A 12,513-nucleotide genomic window follows, 5' to 3' on the forward strand; every position below is an offset into this window, starting at 1 on the left:
TCGCCAACCAATCAGGTAGCGGTATTGCCCTACCATCCTCGGTTCCGCAAATTCGCGTCACGGAGTCATTCAGACATGGGTGTGATGGTCGGTGGCTGAACCCTGTGTGTTTCTTTTGGGATGGATCTAGAGGAGGCTTATCAACTTGTAGGAGAATTTGGATCGTATCAGAAACGGGCGGTGGGGCTCCTCGTATTGCTCCAGGTTTGTTTTTTGTCAAGGTTTTTGTTGTTGGGGGATGTATAATACAAGAGCCAGATGGCCAGTTAGCTAGCTACATGTGCTAATGTGAAGACAAGTTCTGTCTTCTAGAGATAGTACTAGTACCATCATTAAAACTTTCGCTCTTGTGCCCAGGAAACCTGCATGAGGTTTGCCTCTGTGGTTGACTGTCTGGCGTAGGTAGGTGCAAATGTTTTAGTTATCGGTTAAAGCTTTAGCCAGAGATAATCAAATCACGGAAGTGGACATTTGCATTGTCAACATCAACCTTTGTACATTTGAAAGATGGAACAGGTCAGCTTGGCTAGAAAGCGATACTACCTGACCTGTGTTTCTGAATCTGCACTCTTCAGTTCGTGCTTGTCTTTTAAGTAGCCCTAGTTAAGTATACGAGTCCATTTGAGTCCATTTGAGTACACAGGTGCGTCCTTTAGGAAAAAATAGTCGATATGTAACTGATACCCAGCCATCACCTTGTCTTGAGATGTCTTAATTAACCAAAATAAGCCATTTTGTCTGTCAAGATTGTCTTAAGTCGTCTTAAGACCTAACCTGAAGACATGCACTCATGCACTCACTTAAGACATGGAGCATAGTAGCTACTCATCAGGCTGGTGTTGTGCTTCCTTCCAGGTTTATATGGCCTTTCAGTCCATGCTGATCGTTCTCGTCGGGGCTGTACCCCAGTACCACATCGAGGAAGGTGGCCACACCAGCACCCACGAGGAGCTCATCAAACACGTCACCTTCACAGAGGACGTCAACTCCATCGTGACAGAGGTGAGCATGACCAACCTGTTATAATGACCTGTTGGAACACCGGCTCAACCTGTTATGAAGCCCCTAAAGTGAGAAAAAAAAATGTCTGTCGCCCCTCCACCACCACCCCTGCAAAGACTAGCCAGGCATGTTTTGCTTTTGCGTATTATTGTCAATGTCCTAAATGCATTGGAGGAGTAATATGTCAAGACAGAGACCATTGCATGGCTTACACACGTATGTGTTGTTGGTGGAATTCAACTGTCGGGACACTAGCTGGACTTACTATTATTATGATGTACCAGTGGAGGTAGAAATCCGAGGACATTGCTTATTGTAATACTTGGAATGGAATGAGGAATGGTATCAAACATGTGGGGTGGGGTGGCGTAGCTCACTAAGGCGCATGTCACGGAATCGCAGGGTCCCTGGTTCGGTTCCCGGTCTTCGACCTATCCTGCATGTCATCCCTCCTCTCTCTCACCCGTCCTTCCTGTCAATCTCTACTGTTTCTATCCCAATGAAGCAGAAATGCCCTAAAAACACATTTAAAAAAAGGTAATGTCATTAGTGAACTCACTCCACCCCCTTTCCTATAGTGGTTCCTTGTTAAGAATCAGGCTTACAAGGTGAGCTTGGCTGGCTCCTTGTTCTTCGCTGGGGTCTTGTTTGGGAACGTTCTGTTCGGACCCCTCTCAGACAAGATTGGGAGGAGACCGGTCTTCCTGACAGGTAAGGATCTTGATGATCACAACTTTTCCGCTTGATCTTGAAGGATCTCCTTGTCGATGATGATGTTATGAATCAATGTGTGGATCAAATGTGTGAATGCGATTCAGAGTGACGAGTTGACGTCAGATCAGTACATTGCTCCATCATTTCCTGTTCTCGGTGGATGATGCTCTCCAGTAACTTTTTGGTGAATTAATTTAATAGAACACCTGTGTGGCGGAGTGATGCATATAGTTAAAAGTCCCAGTGCTGTTGTACTGTATATCGGCACTCATGAAATGCCTCTTGTCCAATCAAATTACTTGGTCAGAACTAACTGTTGTATAAATCGTAATAATCAACACATCAGCCAGCCCTGGCGCCTCAGCTCATGCAAGGCACCCAAGGTCGGTGCCCCTGGGAGTCAGATAAGGTCTGCCGAAATGCCAGCTATCTGACCCGCTTTCTGCATCCTACTTTCCAGAATAGTTGATAGTGTTGGTATAAAGCTCCTGGATATATGGTTAATGATTTATGAAGACAGCACTTATTGGAGAACATAAGTCAGTTAAATGTGTTTTAAGCAGTGGAGGCAGACATCTCTCTTTCTCTCCCTCCCTCCATGCAGGTCTGTTCTTCGAAGTGTTGTTTGGCTATGTGACAGCCTTCGCGCCCAGCTATGAGGTGTTTGCATTGTCACGTCTGCTGGTGGGGCTGATGAATGGAGGCATGGCCCTGGTCTGTTTTGTCCTCACCCAGGAATATGTGGGCAAATCTTACTGGGCCTTGACGGGTAAGAATGCTCATCATTATGCTCAACAAGTTGTTACAACAGAAAAACAACTACTAGCCTTTAACGCGCTGTTATGTTGAGCAAAATCCTTCAGCTTATTGTTCATTATTTACATACTTTCAAGTTGCATGTTTAAGAGATATTCATACTTTTAAAGTTATGTTGTTATTTTTTTCAACCGGTCAACTTACCACATTTTCCTGAGCAACGTTCTATGCTACTGATTATCATTAGGCTTGTTCAAGAAATCTAATCAGAAAATAATTACGTCCCTTGGGCTTGTTTAGGCTTGGTTGGAACATAGCAACATTGTAGCAACGTTGCTACGGAACGTTTGGCCAGTTGACCGATTGAAAATATTGTTTATAAAATATATAATATCTATTAATATATTATATATATATATTATATTAAATATCTAGGCCTATCTGTAATATAATATCTGACATAAACAGGCCACTTTACAGATGCTTTGGACCGCATAGCCACAGAAGGGCCTTTTCTAAAGCACTATAAAACATTGGTCTGGGCTTGCTCTAAGGGTAAAGAGGTTGGTCAGGTTTTCCCCTGTTTTGTTTAATGTTGTATTTGTTTTTTTCAGGCACCTTGAGTAACATGACCTTTGCGGTGGGAATCGCCATGTTTGGAGTCCTTGGCTACTATGTCAGATCCTGGCGTGACCTGGCAACAATAGCCAACTCTCCTGGTGTTCTGTTTTTTCTTCTTTGTTTGTAAGTTACCGTAAAGAGAATTAAACATTGAGAGATAGATATAGAGACGTAGGTACCTTCGAACTGCCCAATGCGATTTCCTATGAGAGACTGGATTGTGGCAGCCATAGTGTTCATAGCAGCATCTGATTGGTGGCACCAGTGCTAAAGTAGAGGTTTGCTAAAGTGTTACCAAAGTAGAGGTTGCTTTTAGTGTTTTTTTTCTTCTTTTTTGGGGGGTGTTTTACAGACACATTCATTGGATGTGCATGTATACTTGTATCTTGCCTTCTTATGTGGCCGAAATTGCAGTCCGGAATAGTCATTTACTATTATTTTGTACTTATTTTGTCATGAAGTTGAGGATGGAGAAACCTAGTTTTTGGCACCAGCTGCAGTTCTCCCTATGGCCACACGGTATAGCCAGCTTCAAAATGTTCCCTAGAGTTAAAGAGCAATGGCACTTAAACCTCCAATACATTGACAGCATTTCCTGTGATAACAATGTGATTGATATGCCACCAACATACGACACTGCTACTTGTGAGAGATACTGTACCTAACAGTACATGTCCTGTTTTTGTTTTTGGTTTGTGTCCCTGTGTGTCGGGGCTGTGGCAGGACTCTTCCGGAGTCTCCTCGCTGGCTGTACTCGCGGGGTTACACAGAGCGGGCGGAGGAGGTGCTGCAGCTCATGGCGCAGCAGAACGGGAACACCGGCGCCAAAGTGAAGCTCCGCAGGTGTCCCGGCTCAGACAAGACGGGTAACCAAGACAACCCCGGCATCGTCCACCTGGTCACACACCCGGTCCTCCGCTGGAGGACGGTGGTCCTCATGTACGTCTGGTGAGTCACGAACCCGGTCGCCTCTCACCTGAACCTCCGTGATCTGAGCCCTGTCATCTTAACTATAAGGACTCGCTGAAGTGGAAACAACATCGTTTAGGGTTAGAAGAAGTGTGCCTGGATTGAAGGGGACTCTGGGGGGTACTCTAAAGAGCGGGGGGCGACGCTAGCAGAACGGACACGGAACGGACACACAACAGGAGACGATCAACTCTGGAACGCATGTCTCGACGGTGCACGTCTGTCAAGTGTCTACCGCGGTTCACGTCTTTCCTTACTCCAAATATCTCTGGTAAAAGTTGCTCTGACATCTTGGCGTCACCTCAAGTCCCAGAGACTTTTAAAGGGAACCCTGGTTATTAAGACATGTAGGCCTTAATATGCTCTAACTGCCATCTCTTACTAAAATAGGTTTGTAGAAAGACATTACCGTAAGTATGTTCATTATGTTAAAAATCCTCAATCTGTAATACATATTTTTACCCATATAGGTCGCCATATTACTGCAGTCGCGCAGTAGTGACGTCAGATGTGTACCGTACTGTAAAACCTTTTGGACAAAGAAGATGACTATCATCGCCCAGTAGTCTATACTGATTGTGTGGGTTGTGCTCTAGGTATGCCTGCAGCCTGGTGTACTACGGCCTGACGATGAACGCCAGCCATGACACTGGCAACCGCTTCTTCAGCGTGTCGATGTACGGGCTGGTGGAGCTCCCGGCATACCCTCTCTGCATGTACTTCATGAACAAGCCATGGTGAGAGATCTTTACAACACGTGTTACAGCGCGACATGAATTCACCAACGAATAAGTTTGATCATTATTATCTGGTGAATTGAATAGTTACTGTTAGTTAAGACATTTAGTTGTCATACGTTACGGTAAGAAGTGTGCACTTTAGTATAAGCTTTGACATGTGTATGTCTACCACGCGCTGTACTTTCGTGAGTCGTCAAATCCTCCTGTTAGGCTGTAGTTGTGTGGTGGTGCTGTGGGGCGCAGAGGTTAGAGCGTGGCGTTAACAATGCTAATGTTGCAGGTTTGATTTCTGTTGGGATCATGTATACCGAAAATGTATGCACTCACTGTACTGTAAGTCAGTGGGCAAAAGTGTCTGCTAAATGGCATATGTCTATACAGTTTCAGTTGAATCTTGACATTAGCAGTGGCATAGTGGCTGTTTTTGTTACCAGATGCTCATCCCCACGTGTGCTAAACACTTCAAATTTGTGCTTGGTTTTTAGGGCTGGGAGACGTAAAACTATGGCCAGTTTTTTGGCATTGGCTGGCTTGTCATGTCTTTGTACCATGTTTATACCAGAAACCGCAAGTAAGACCATCCCGTCTGTAAATGACTCTTTATGGTGTATCATTGATTCCTAGTTACTTTAATCTGTATTATCCTCATCTCCTGCTCTTTAGGTGGGTTGTTCAGTGCTACTTCGTTAGCTTTGTTAGGAAAGCTGTTGGTCAGTGCGGCTTTCAACATAGTGTACATCTACACGACTGAACTGTACCCCACTGTCATAAGGTGAGTTGCTGTACCCCTGAGTGCAGGTAGAGGGCGCTGTTTTACTATTGCTTGGAGATAGCCTGGCTCTTGTTCTAACTGCAAATCCATCATTTGGAAAATAACACATCTGACCAGGCTTACCTTACCTGACTATGGAGGGAGACGTAGAGCACGTCAAGTTTTTCTTAGAAGTCTTCTCTTGTGTGATTAAGGTTAACAATTCAAAAGTAAATAACGAATCTTTTTATTCCTAGGAATGCTGGTCTTGGGGTCTGTTCAATGTCCTGCAGAGTTGGGGGGATCTTGGCACCATTTGTGCCCTCTTTGGTATGTGAGCAACACAGAGATGCAATGATAACAGACTAAGACAGACTAAGAGATCCTCGCTGATGTTCTCTAGTGTGGTGGACTTTGCATGATTGGCTGTTGGTCAATAAGGACCATATTGTCAAAGTGTACTGTGGTACAATCATAATTGTTGGAAAGTTTGATTTTGCCTTCTGTCAGGGTGGCTGCCTTGTATTGACGAGTGTGTGTGTGTGTGTGTGTGTGTGTGTGTGTGTGTGTGTGTGTGTGTGCGTGCGTGCGTGCGTGCGTTTTATAATTTTTTAACTTCTTTTTTTCTCATTCCAGACAGCGTTACACGTGTCCATGCCCTTCATGGTGTTCTGTCTCAGTGGGACCTCAGCCGCGGGTCTGGGGCTTCTCCTCCCTGAGACCCTCAACAGGCCTGTGCCTGAGACACTGGAGGAGCTCAGCAGCTCTGCCTACCAGCGCATTGTGGAGACAGAGGTACAGAACACTACATACTAGAGATGCTCTGATCTGATCGGCGCCGATCGATATCGGCCGATATGCCCTTGATCGGTTTTGATCGGAGTTCTCAAAACGGCCGATCAAACACGGCCGATCAGTTTACATAGAGAAATGGCGTCGCCAGTCTGGCAATATTACACAGTGTCGGAAAGAGACAACAAATATGCAGTTTGTAATGTCTGCTCAAAAGAACGCACGCAAGGACTTTCAATACCACGAATATCATACGGCATTTGCTGCGTTCGTCGATTCTCTCCGAGAGCGCCGAAGCGCACACTGGGCTTGACGTCATAAAGGGACCGAGTGCTTTGATTGGACGAGAGGCGTTCCACGAGTGCTGGTCAGAGTTCCAGCGCGACTTCACGAGCGTAGCGTAGTGTAGGAAGTGTTCAGCGACGTCATGTGACCCCGCGAGCAGGAAGTCACTAAGCTAGGCTAAGGCCCATAGCAACAACAACTATTAGCGCGCGAGTTTTAGGTCTTCTTCTGTGCACCTTGCACAAGTGTAGATAGCGAGCGACTTTTCAGCATAGCAGGACATATTTTAGATGATAAGAGGAACAGGCTGAGTGCCAAAAACGCTGAGATGCTTGTATTTCTCAAGGCTAATCTGCCAGTGATGCTGCTTAATCAGAAGTAAGGTTTGAGTCTGAAATCTCTTTAGGTGCAATGTTTTGTTTTTTTGTTTTATTGATTATTGCCGACTTGCTGTCTTATCTCCTCCTAAATATGACTTGAAACTGACTGACTTGAAACAGTATTTTATATTTGGCTATAGCCTGTTTATGTTGCAGTTTAGTTTGGGTGTGTTTATTGTTCCTCAGGAAAGCTACAGTATAAGCTCCAAGTTCTCTAAGAGCCCCTAGTTCCTCTCATTCGAGTGGAATGTTGCACATTTGATGTGACAGTGTACATTTTATTTATTATGATTTTTATTTTCACATTTTATTTGTTTTTCCTGAAGTAAGCTAAGGTGGTTGTGAATTCAATAAAACAGATGGTTGTCAATTCATGATACTTTCTCATCTCCTAATTTCATTTGAATACTTAATATACAATGTCAATGGTGTTAAGAATAATTAAAAACATAAATAATGCTGCACAATAAATAGAATGCTTCAATTGCCATTTTCAACGCTGTGATCGGTGATCGGTGATATCGGATCGGCAGATCACTGATTCCAGTGATCGGTGATCGGCACCAAAAACCCTGATCGGAGCATCTCTACTACATACACCACATCCCATTTATCTGTCACTGGAAAGCTATCCATTTTGCTATCAACTGTAGCTGACTGGTGACATCTTGGCACTTGAAAGGCGCTATATAAATGCAAGTTATTATTATCCATAAACACTTTTTCAAAACAAGAGATACAAAATAAACTGATCTCTCTCCGCCACTCTTCCAGCACAGTGTGTGCACGTACACACACACACACACACACACACACACACACACAAACAAACAAACAACAGCCCCTCCCTCTCCTGCTCTATCTGAGCTGAGGGGGGAAAAAACGCTTGCATTTCACGTTCTCCCTCACCTACCAGGTGAAAGTATTGGATCTTTTTGTGACTGTCCTTATTCTAACTCTCTGGCCCCTGTGCCCCAGGTCCCATGTGTATGCAGTGATTTTTTCATTTTATTGGATAGAGATAGTGAAGGTAGATAGGAAAATAAGGAGGAGAGGACCTGTCAGCAGGGCTTGGGCCGGATTCGAACCCATGCTGACGTGTGCACTGTAGACCGCTCTCGACCACTGGACCACCCCAGGCCACATGGCAGGCGTTTTGATTCACATTCTGTGTCTTGCAACCAAATACATAATGTTATTGTTTTTGAGAATGACACCTTTCGATCCCTATACATTCATCTGTGTTCCTTTCTCAGGTGCACTTGTTTGCGGAGGACCAGTTGAAATTTAAACACAAACTCAATCAGTGATTCAGTCTTGACACAGGAACACCAGTTGGATAAAGCCAATGGAAGCAGAGAGACTCGTGAAGCCTGTCCACTTCCAAGCCCCTCCTCACCAGGGACCAGTGAGCTGCTGCGTGGGTGACCAAGGACAGGGGTGACTGTCTGCTGTTGTGGATGGTCAGACATTTAGCAGGGAACAGCGCACATGTTTACAATGTTTTTGTCTATTTTTCTATTCGTATACGGACACGCAAACCCCACTTTGTTGTGTGTGAAAATGTTTGTACTGTACGGTCCAATGGTAAGTGCCTTCTGAAATAAGCTGTCAAACAGTGAATTTTATGTCAATTATGTGAACAAAAGGAACAAATTGTCTTCAGATTTCCATTTTAAAAGCTAATTTCACTGCCAAAGTTATGTATGTATGTACTGTAGACTGTTTGTGCCAACCCAAGATCTACTATCTGCTAATGTCCATACTGTACATGTGTAGCTCAAGTTCCAAGTAAATGTTGTTGTCCCGCAGATGGGATATTCAATTGGTAATATACTGCCCTTAAAAACGGACCACATTAACATAATGGGCCAGTTTTCCCAGAGGGACATTTAAGGCCAATCCTGTACCAGAACATCTTTATTGAAGATGCATTTTAGTATAGGATTAGGCTTAATCTGTATCTCGGAAACCAGCCCTATATGTGTATATATATATATATATATATATATATAGTTTAGCTAGTTACAGCTATCCATACCTGCTCTGCTGGTCAGATCATAGATACAAATCTATAGATATATTTTATATTACATATAGAGATGATGGGTCAACAATAAACATTTTGGCCTTGTACCTTTCATAAATCAATTTGGATGGTTTTCGGTGATGATTAGACAGATTAGTCAGGACAAAGTATAGTTACACATCTCAGTAAAGCTTTAGGCATGCTCTGCAGTTTATTTATTCTCCCGTAGTTATGAAGATGAGTGTGGATTCATGTATTTAATCGTCATTATACAAATATTCTAATAATGTTGGGGCCCAAATAAAGTCTGATGTTGTGAAGCCCCTCACAATGACATTTTTTGCTACATTTTTGTTCAGTTTTCAGTTTTTTTTGCTATTGGGAGTTATTTATTGTCCACAGGAAAGGGGCAGTGTAATGTCCAGGACTTTTCTTCAGTATTCCATGCGAGTTGACTATCTACTATGTGTGTGTATAAAACAGTAGTCTGTGTCTGTACTTTGTTTCAATAATGTCAAAGAAAAATAAAGTAACACCATGACACCAGATGGCGCTGTGGTAAAAGTCACTGTGTGAACTCTGACTACATTTGGCCTTTTCCCCCTGTGAGGTGATTGTGTCACCGTTGACGCAGACAGGAGAGGCCCAGTTCAATCCCAACCCCCAGTAGCTGTCTCATCAAAGACAGAGAAGTAACCGCATAATGTTTTTTCCCCATCACCTATAATTATGCCTTACGGCAGAGTTGGCCCATACACCCGGTTCAACAAGTAGGCTGAGCGAGTTGAAAAGTTGAAGCAGTAATCATTGTTTTGATTATACCTGTATTCCTCTGACACTGGGCTTGCCAGCACAGAAATCCCCCAAGTGAAGTAAATAAACAACTACCAACAAAACATGTCGTCTCTTTGGAATAAGGTGTTCAGTGCCCTGCAGTTGATTGCTCTGTCAGTGCATTGAATGATGATCTGTGTGAGATCAGCATACTGTTTATTCTGAAATCCACAATTAATAAATGAACAATAGTTTAAGGCACTTGAAGAATAAGAATGACTGCCTTTTTATCATAATGTAATGCTCAAGTGCTAATCTCAGTTACACGAGTAACTGGTAATCAGGGGAGGCTGGTAGCGGTAAAGCGGAGGACAGCCTCATTGTAAATTCATGGAATGGAATGAGGAATGCTATAAAACGCCTGCTGGATACCATTCCTCATTCCATTCCGTACACTACAATGAGCCTGTCTTCCGTTTTCTACCTCCACCGGCCTCCCCCTGGGTTGAGCAAAACCACTGATTTGAAGTCATTGACTCGCTGCACCTCACACTTATCATCATCAAGCCCTCTGGATGACATGTTAGCAGGGAGATGTGTAATCACACAAGCCCTTGATGCCGCAGCAGGTACTACTGTACTGTGGATGATAGAGTACAGGTATAGCGGCTATGGAGGGTAGCGTAAACAGCACGTTGGGCTGGGCAGGGTAATGAGGAGCCAATTGGAAGGCATGTCAGATGATTCAGTTGAATTGTTGTGTAAACTAGGTAACAAACAGGAAAATCTGAAGCCTGGAGGTGAGCACGTTTACTTCCTGTAAACTGGCACTTTTACAGTAAGACAAAAGGCAGTCTAGGTAGTAGTCCGAGGAGTGGCTCATTGGAATGGAAAGAGGAATGGTATCAAACACAGGCCTCCCTTGACCCACACACATTCAAATTGTAAAGGAACTAGCCTGCCCCCTATCTGTCAGGTAATACTACCAACGTCTTTTACACCAGAAATGCATTCTGATATCTTCGTAGTTACTTCCATTAGGTTGATGAGGCATAAGGAGGACAAAGTGTGTCTGTATCTGTATCTGTGTGTCTGTCTGTGTGCGTGCGTGCGTGTGTGTGTGTGTGTGTGTGTGTGTGTCTGTGTGTGCGAGTGAGCGAGCAGAGAGTGGGGGAGGCTACGAGAGTAATGTCTACACTGACCCATTGCTGAACTTTCCAGGAACAACTCTGTCACAGCTCTAAAGGTTGTGTGTGTGTGTGTGTGTGTGTGTGTGTGTGTGTGTGTGTGTGTGTGTGTGTGTGTGTGTGTGTGTGTGCGTGTGCGTGTGTGTGTGTGTGTGCGCGCATGCTCGTGCGTGGGTAAGTGGAGAATAGTTTCAAGAATAGTTTCTGTGTTTCTCTCTGAGTTGAAAGTTACATTAATGTTAGAGAGAGAGGAAGGAAGACACTATTAGAACCATTATAAGAACAGTGGCAATGTGTGTGTAAAATCAACAGGAGGAGAGACAATTGTATCCCCTCCCCCCCTGTGTGTGTGTCTGTGTGTCTGTGTGCGTGCGTGCGTGTGTGTGTGTGCGTGCGTGAGTGTGTGTGTGCGTGTGTGAGATATACTTTTCTAACATTAAACATTTTTAACACAATTATTATGAACATGATTCCCAATCCCACACCTCTGCACACTGTCTACCTCTTCAATATCATCATCTGCTCTGTGGCTCTGTGATTCTGGAAACTGGGGTTCTGGGGCTCTGGGGCTTCTGCTCTGGGACTCCTGAGACATCCACTACCCCCCAGCACTGCGTCTCCTGAGACACCCGCTTTCCCCTTTACTGTGTCCCCTATGACTTCTACTGCCCCCCTTGTACTGTCTCTCTGTTCTCCAGTGTCTATAAAAAATAAAAATAAATCCTTCTATCACTGAGACTGCCAATGGCCCCTGGCCTGAGCTGGATTACTCTTCCTGATACGACTGGTGGATTGATGATTCACTTGCTTAGTCAAATGTATTGATTGTAAGTCGCTTTGGAATAAGGCGTCTGCTAAATGCCCAAAATGTAAAAATGTAAATGTAGGACTCTAGGGGTTCTGTTCTGGGGCAGCCTACTGAGTGGAGAGGGGGCTGACTGGAGGGCCAGCAAAACTACGGCACCATAACTCAGCTGCCACTCCACTGCTCCCCTCAGCGCGGCTCTGCATGAACTCCTGCACGCTGGGTGACCCGATGTTATCTGCGGCTTTCACACTCGCCGCGGCTTCTGGTTGTAATTACACTGTGTACAGAGCATCCTGCCCAAAGGTCTCCCAGCCAAGGAGGCCTTTCTGAGGCTCCTGAGAGAGAGGGAGTGGGAGGGAAGGAAGGAAGGAGGGAAGGAGGTCTGCGGGTGGGGGGTTGGGGCAAGGGGTGATGTGGCGGCATGGGGGGTTGTGGCTCAGATGGAGATAGCGAAGATGAGAGGAGCCGGAGTCTGGCCTGCAAAGAGCCCAATGAGCCCGTCCTCCGATTTGATCTGTGTCCCGGTTTTGAGCAAAACTACTGATCGGTGAGCTAGTTTTTGGATTTCCATTTTCCCATTGTTCCAGTTCCTCATAACCCTGATGAGTTAACTTGAATAAACTTGGATCTGACTTTTTGGGATGCTGTGACTCATTGATTCACTCTTTCAGTTTCAGTATTCACACACTCACACATTCCAGGAAG

The 12,513-nt window shown here is 44.6% G+C and overlaps 1 protein-coding gene across 1 annotated transcript; it reads left to right on the forward strand.

The window, feature by feature from the left end:
- The first annotated feature begins 77 nt into the window (after positions 1 to 77).
- slc22a15 (solute carrier family 22 member 15) lies at positions 78 to 9,360 on the forward strand. Its single transcript, XM_080532714.1, has 12 exons — positions 78 to 204; positions 856 to 1,002; positions 1,581 to 1,713; positions 2,321 to 2,485; positions 3,087 to 3,216; positions 3,817 to 4,041; positions 4,659 to 4,799; positions 5,288 to 5,373; positions 5,466 to 5,574; positions 5,811 to 5,883; positions 6,190 to 6,348; positions 8,267 to 9,360. The coding sequence occupies exons 1-12, from the start codon at positions 121 to 123 to the stop codon at positions 8,318 to 8,320; spliced, it is 1,506 nt and encodes a 501-aa protein (XP_080388840.1). The 5' UTR covers positions 78 to 120; the 3' UTR covers positions 8,321 to 9,360.
- The last annotated feature ends 3,153 nt before the right edge of the window (positions 9,361 to 12,513 follow it).

This window comes from Nansenia antarctica (genome assembly GCF_963989245.1).
Source record: "Nansenia antarctica genome assembly, chromosome: 1".
NCBI lineage: Eukaryota > Metazoa > Chordata > Actinopteri > Argentiniformes > Microstomatidae > Nansenia > Nansenia antarctica.

Bases quoted from the DNA above. Each gene is read 5' to 3' on its own strand.
- slc22a15 (XM_080532714.1), top strand. From the start codon at position 121: ATGGATCTAGAGGAGGCTTATCAACTTGTAGGAGAATTTGGATCGTAT. The intron at 5,884-6,189 runs GTATGTGAGCAA...TTCTCATTCCAG, and splicing joins CACCATTTGTGCCCTCTTTG to ACAGCGTTACACGTGTCCAT. The intron at 6,349-8,266 runs GTACAGAACACT...TTCCTTTCTCAG, and splicing joins AGCGCATTGTGGAGACAGAG to GTGCACTTGTTTGCGGAGGA.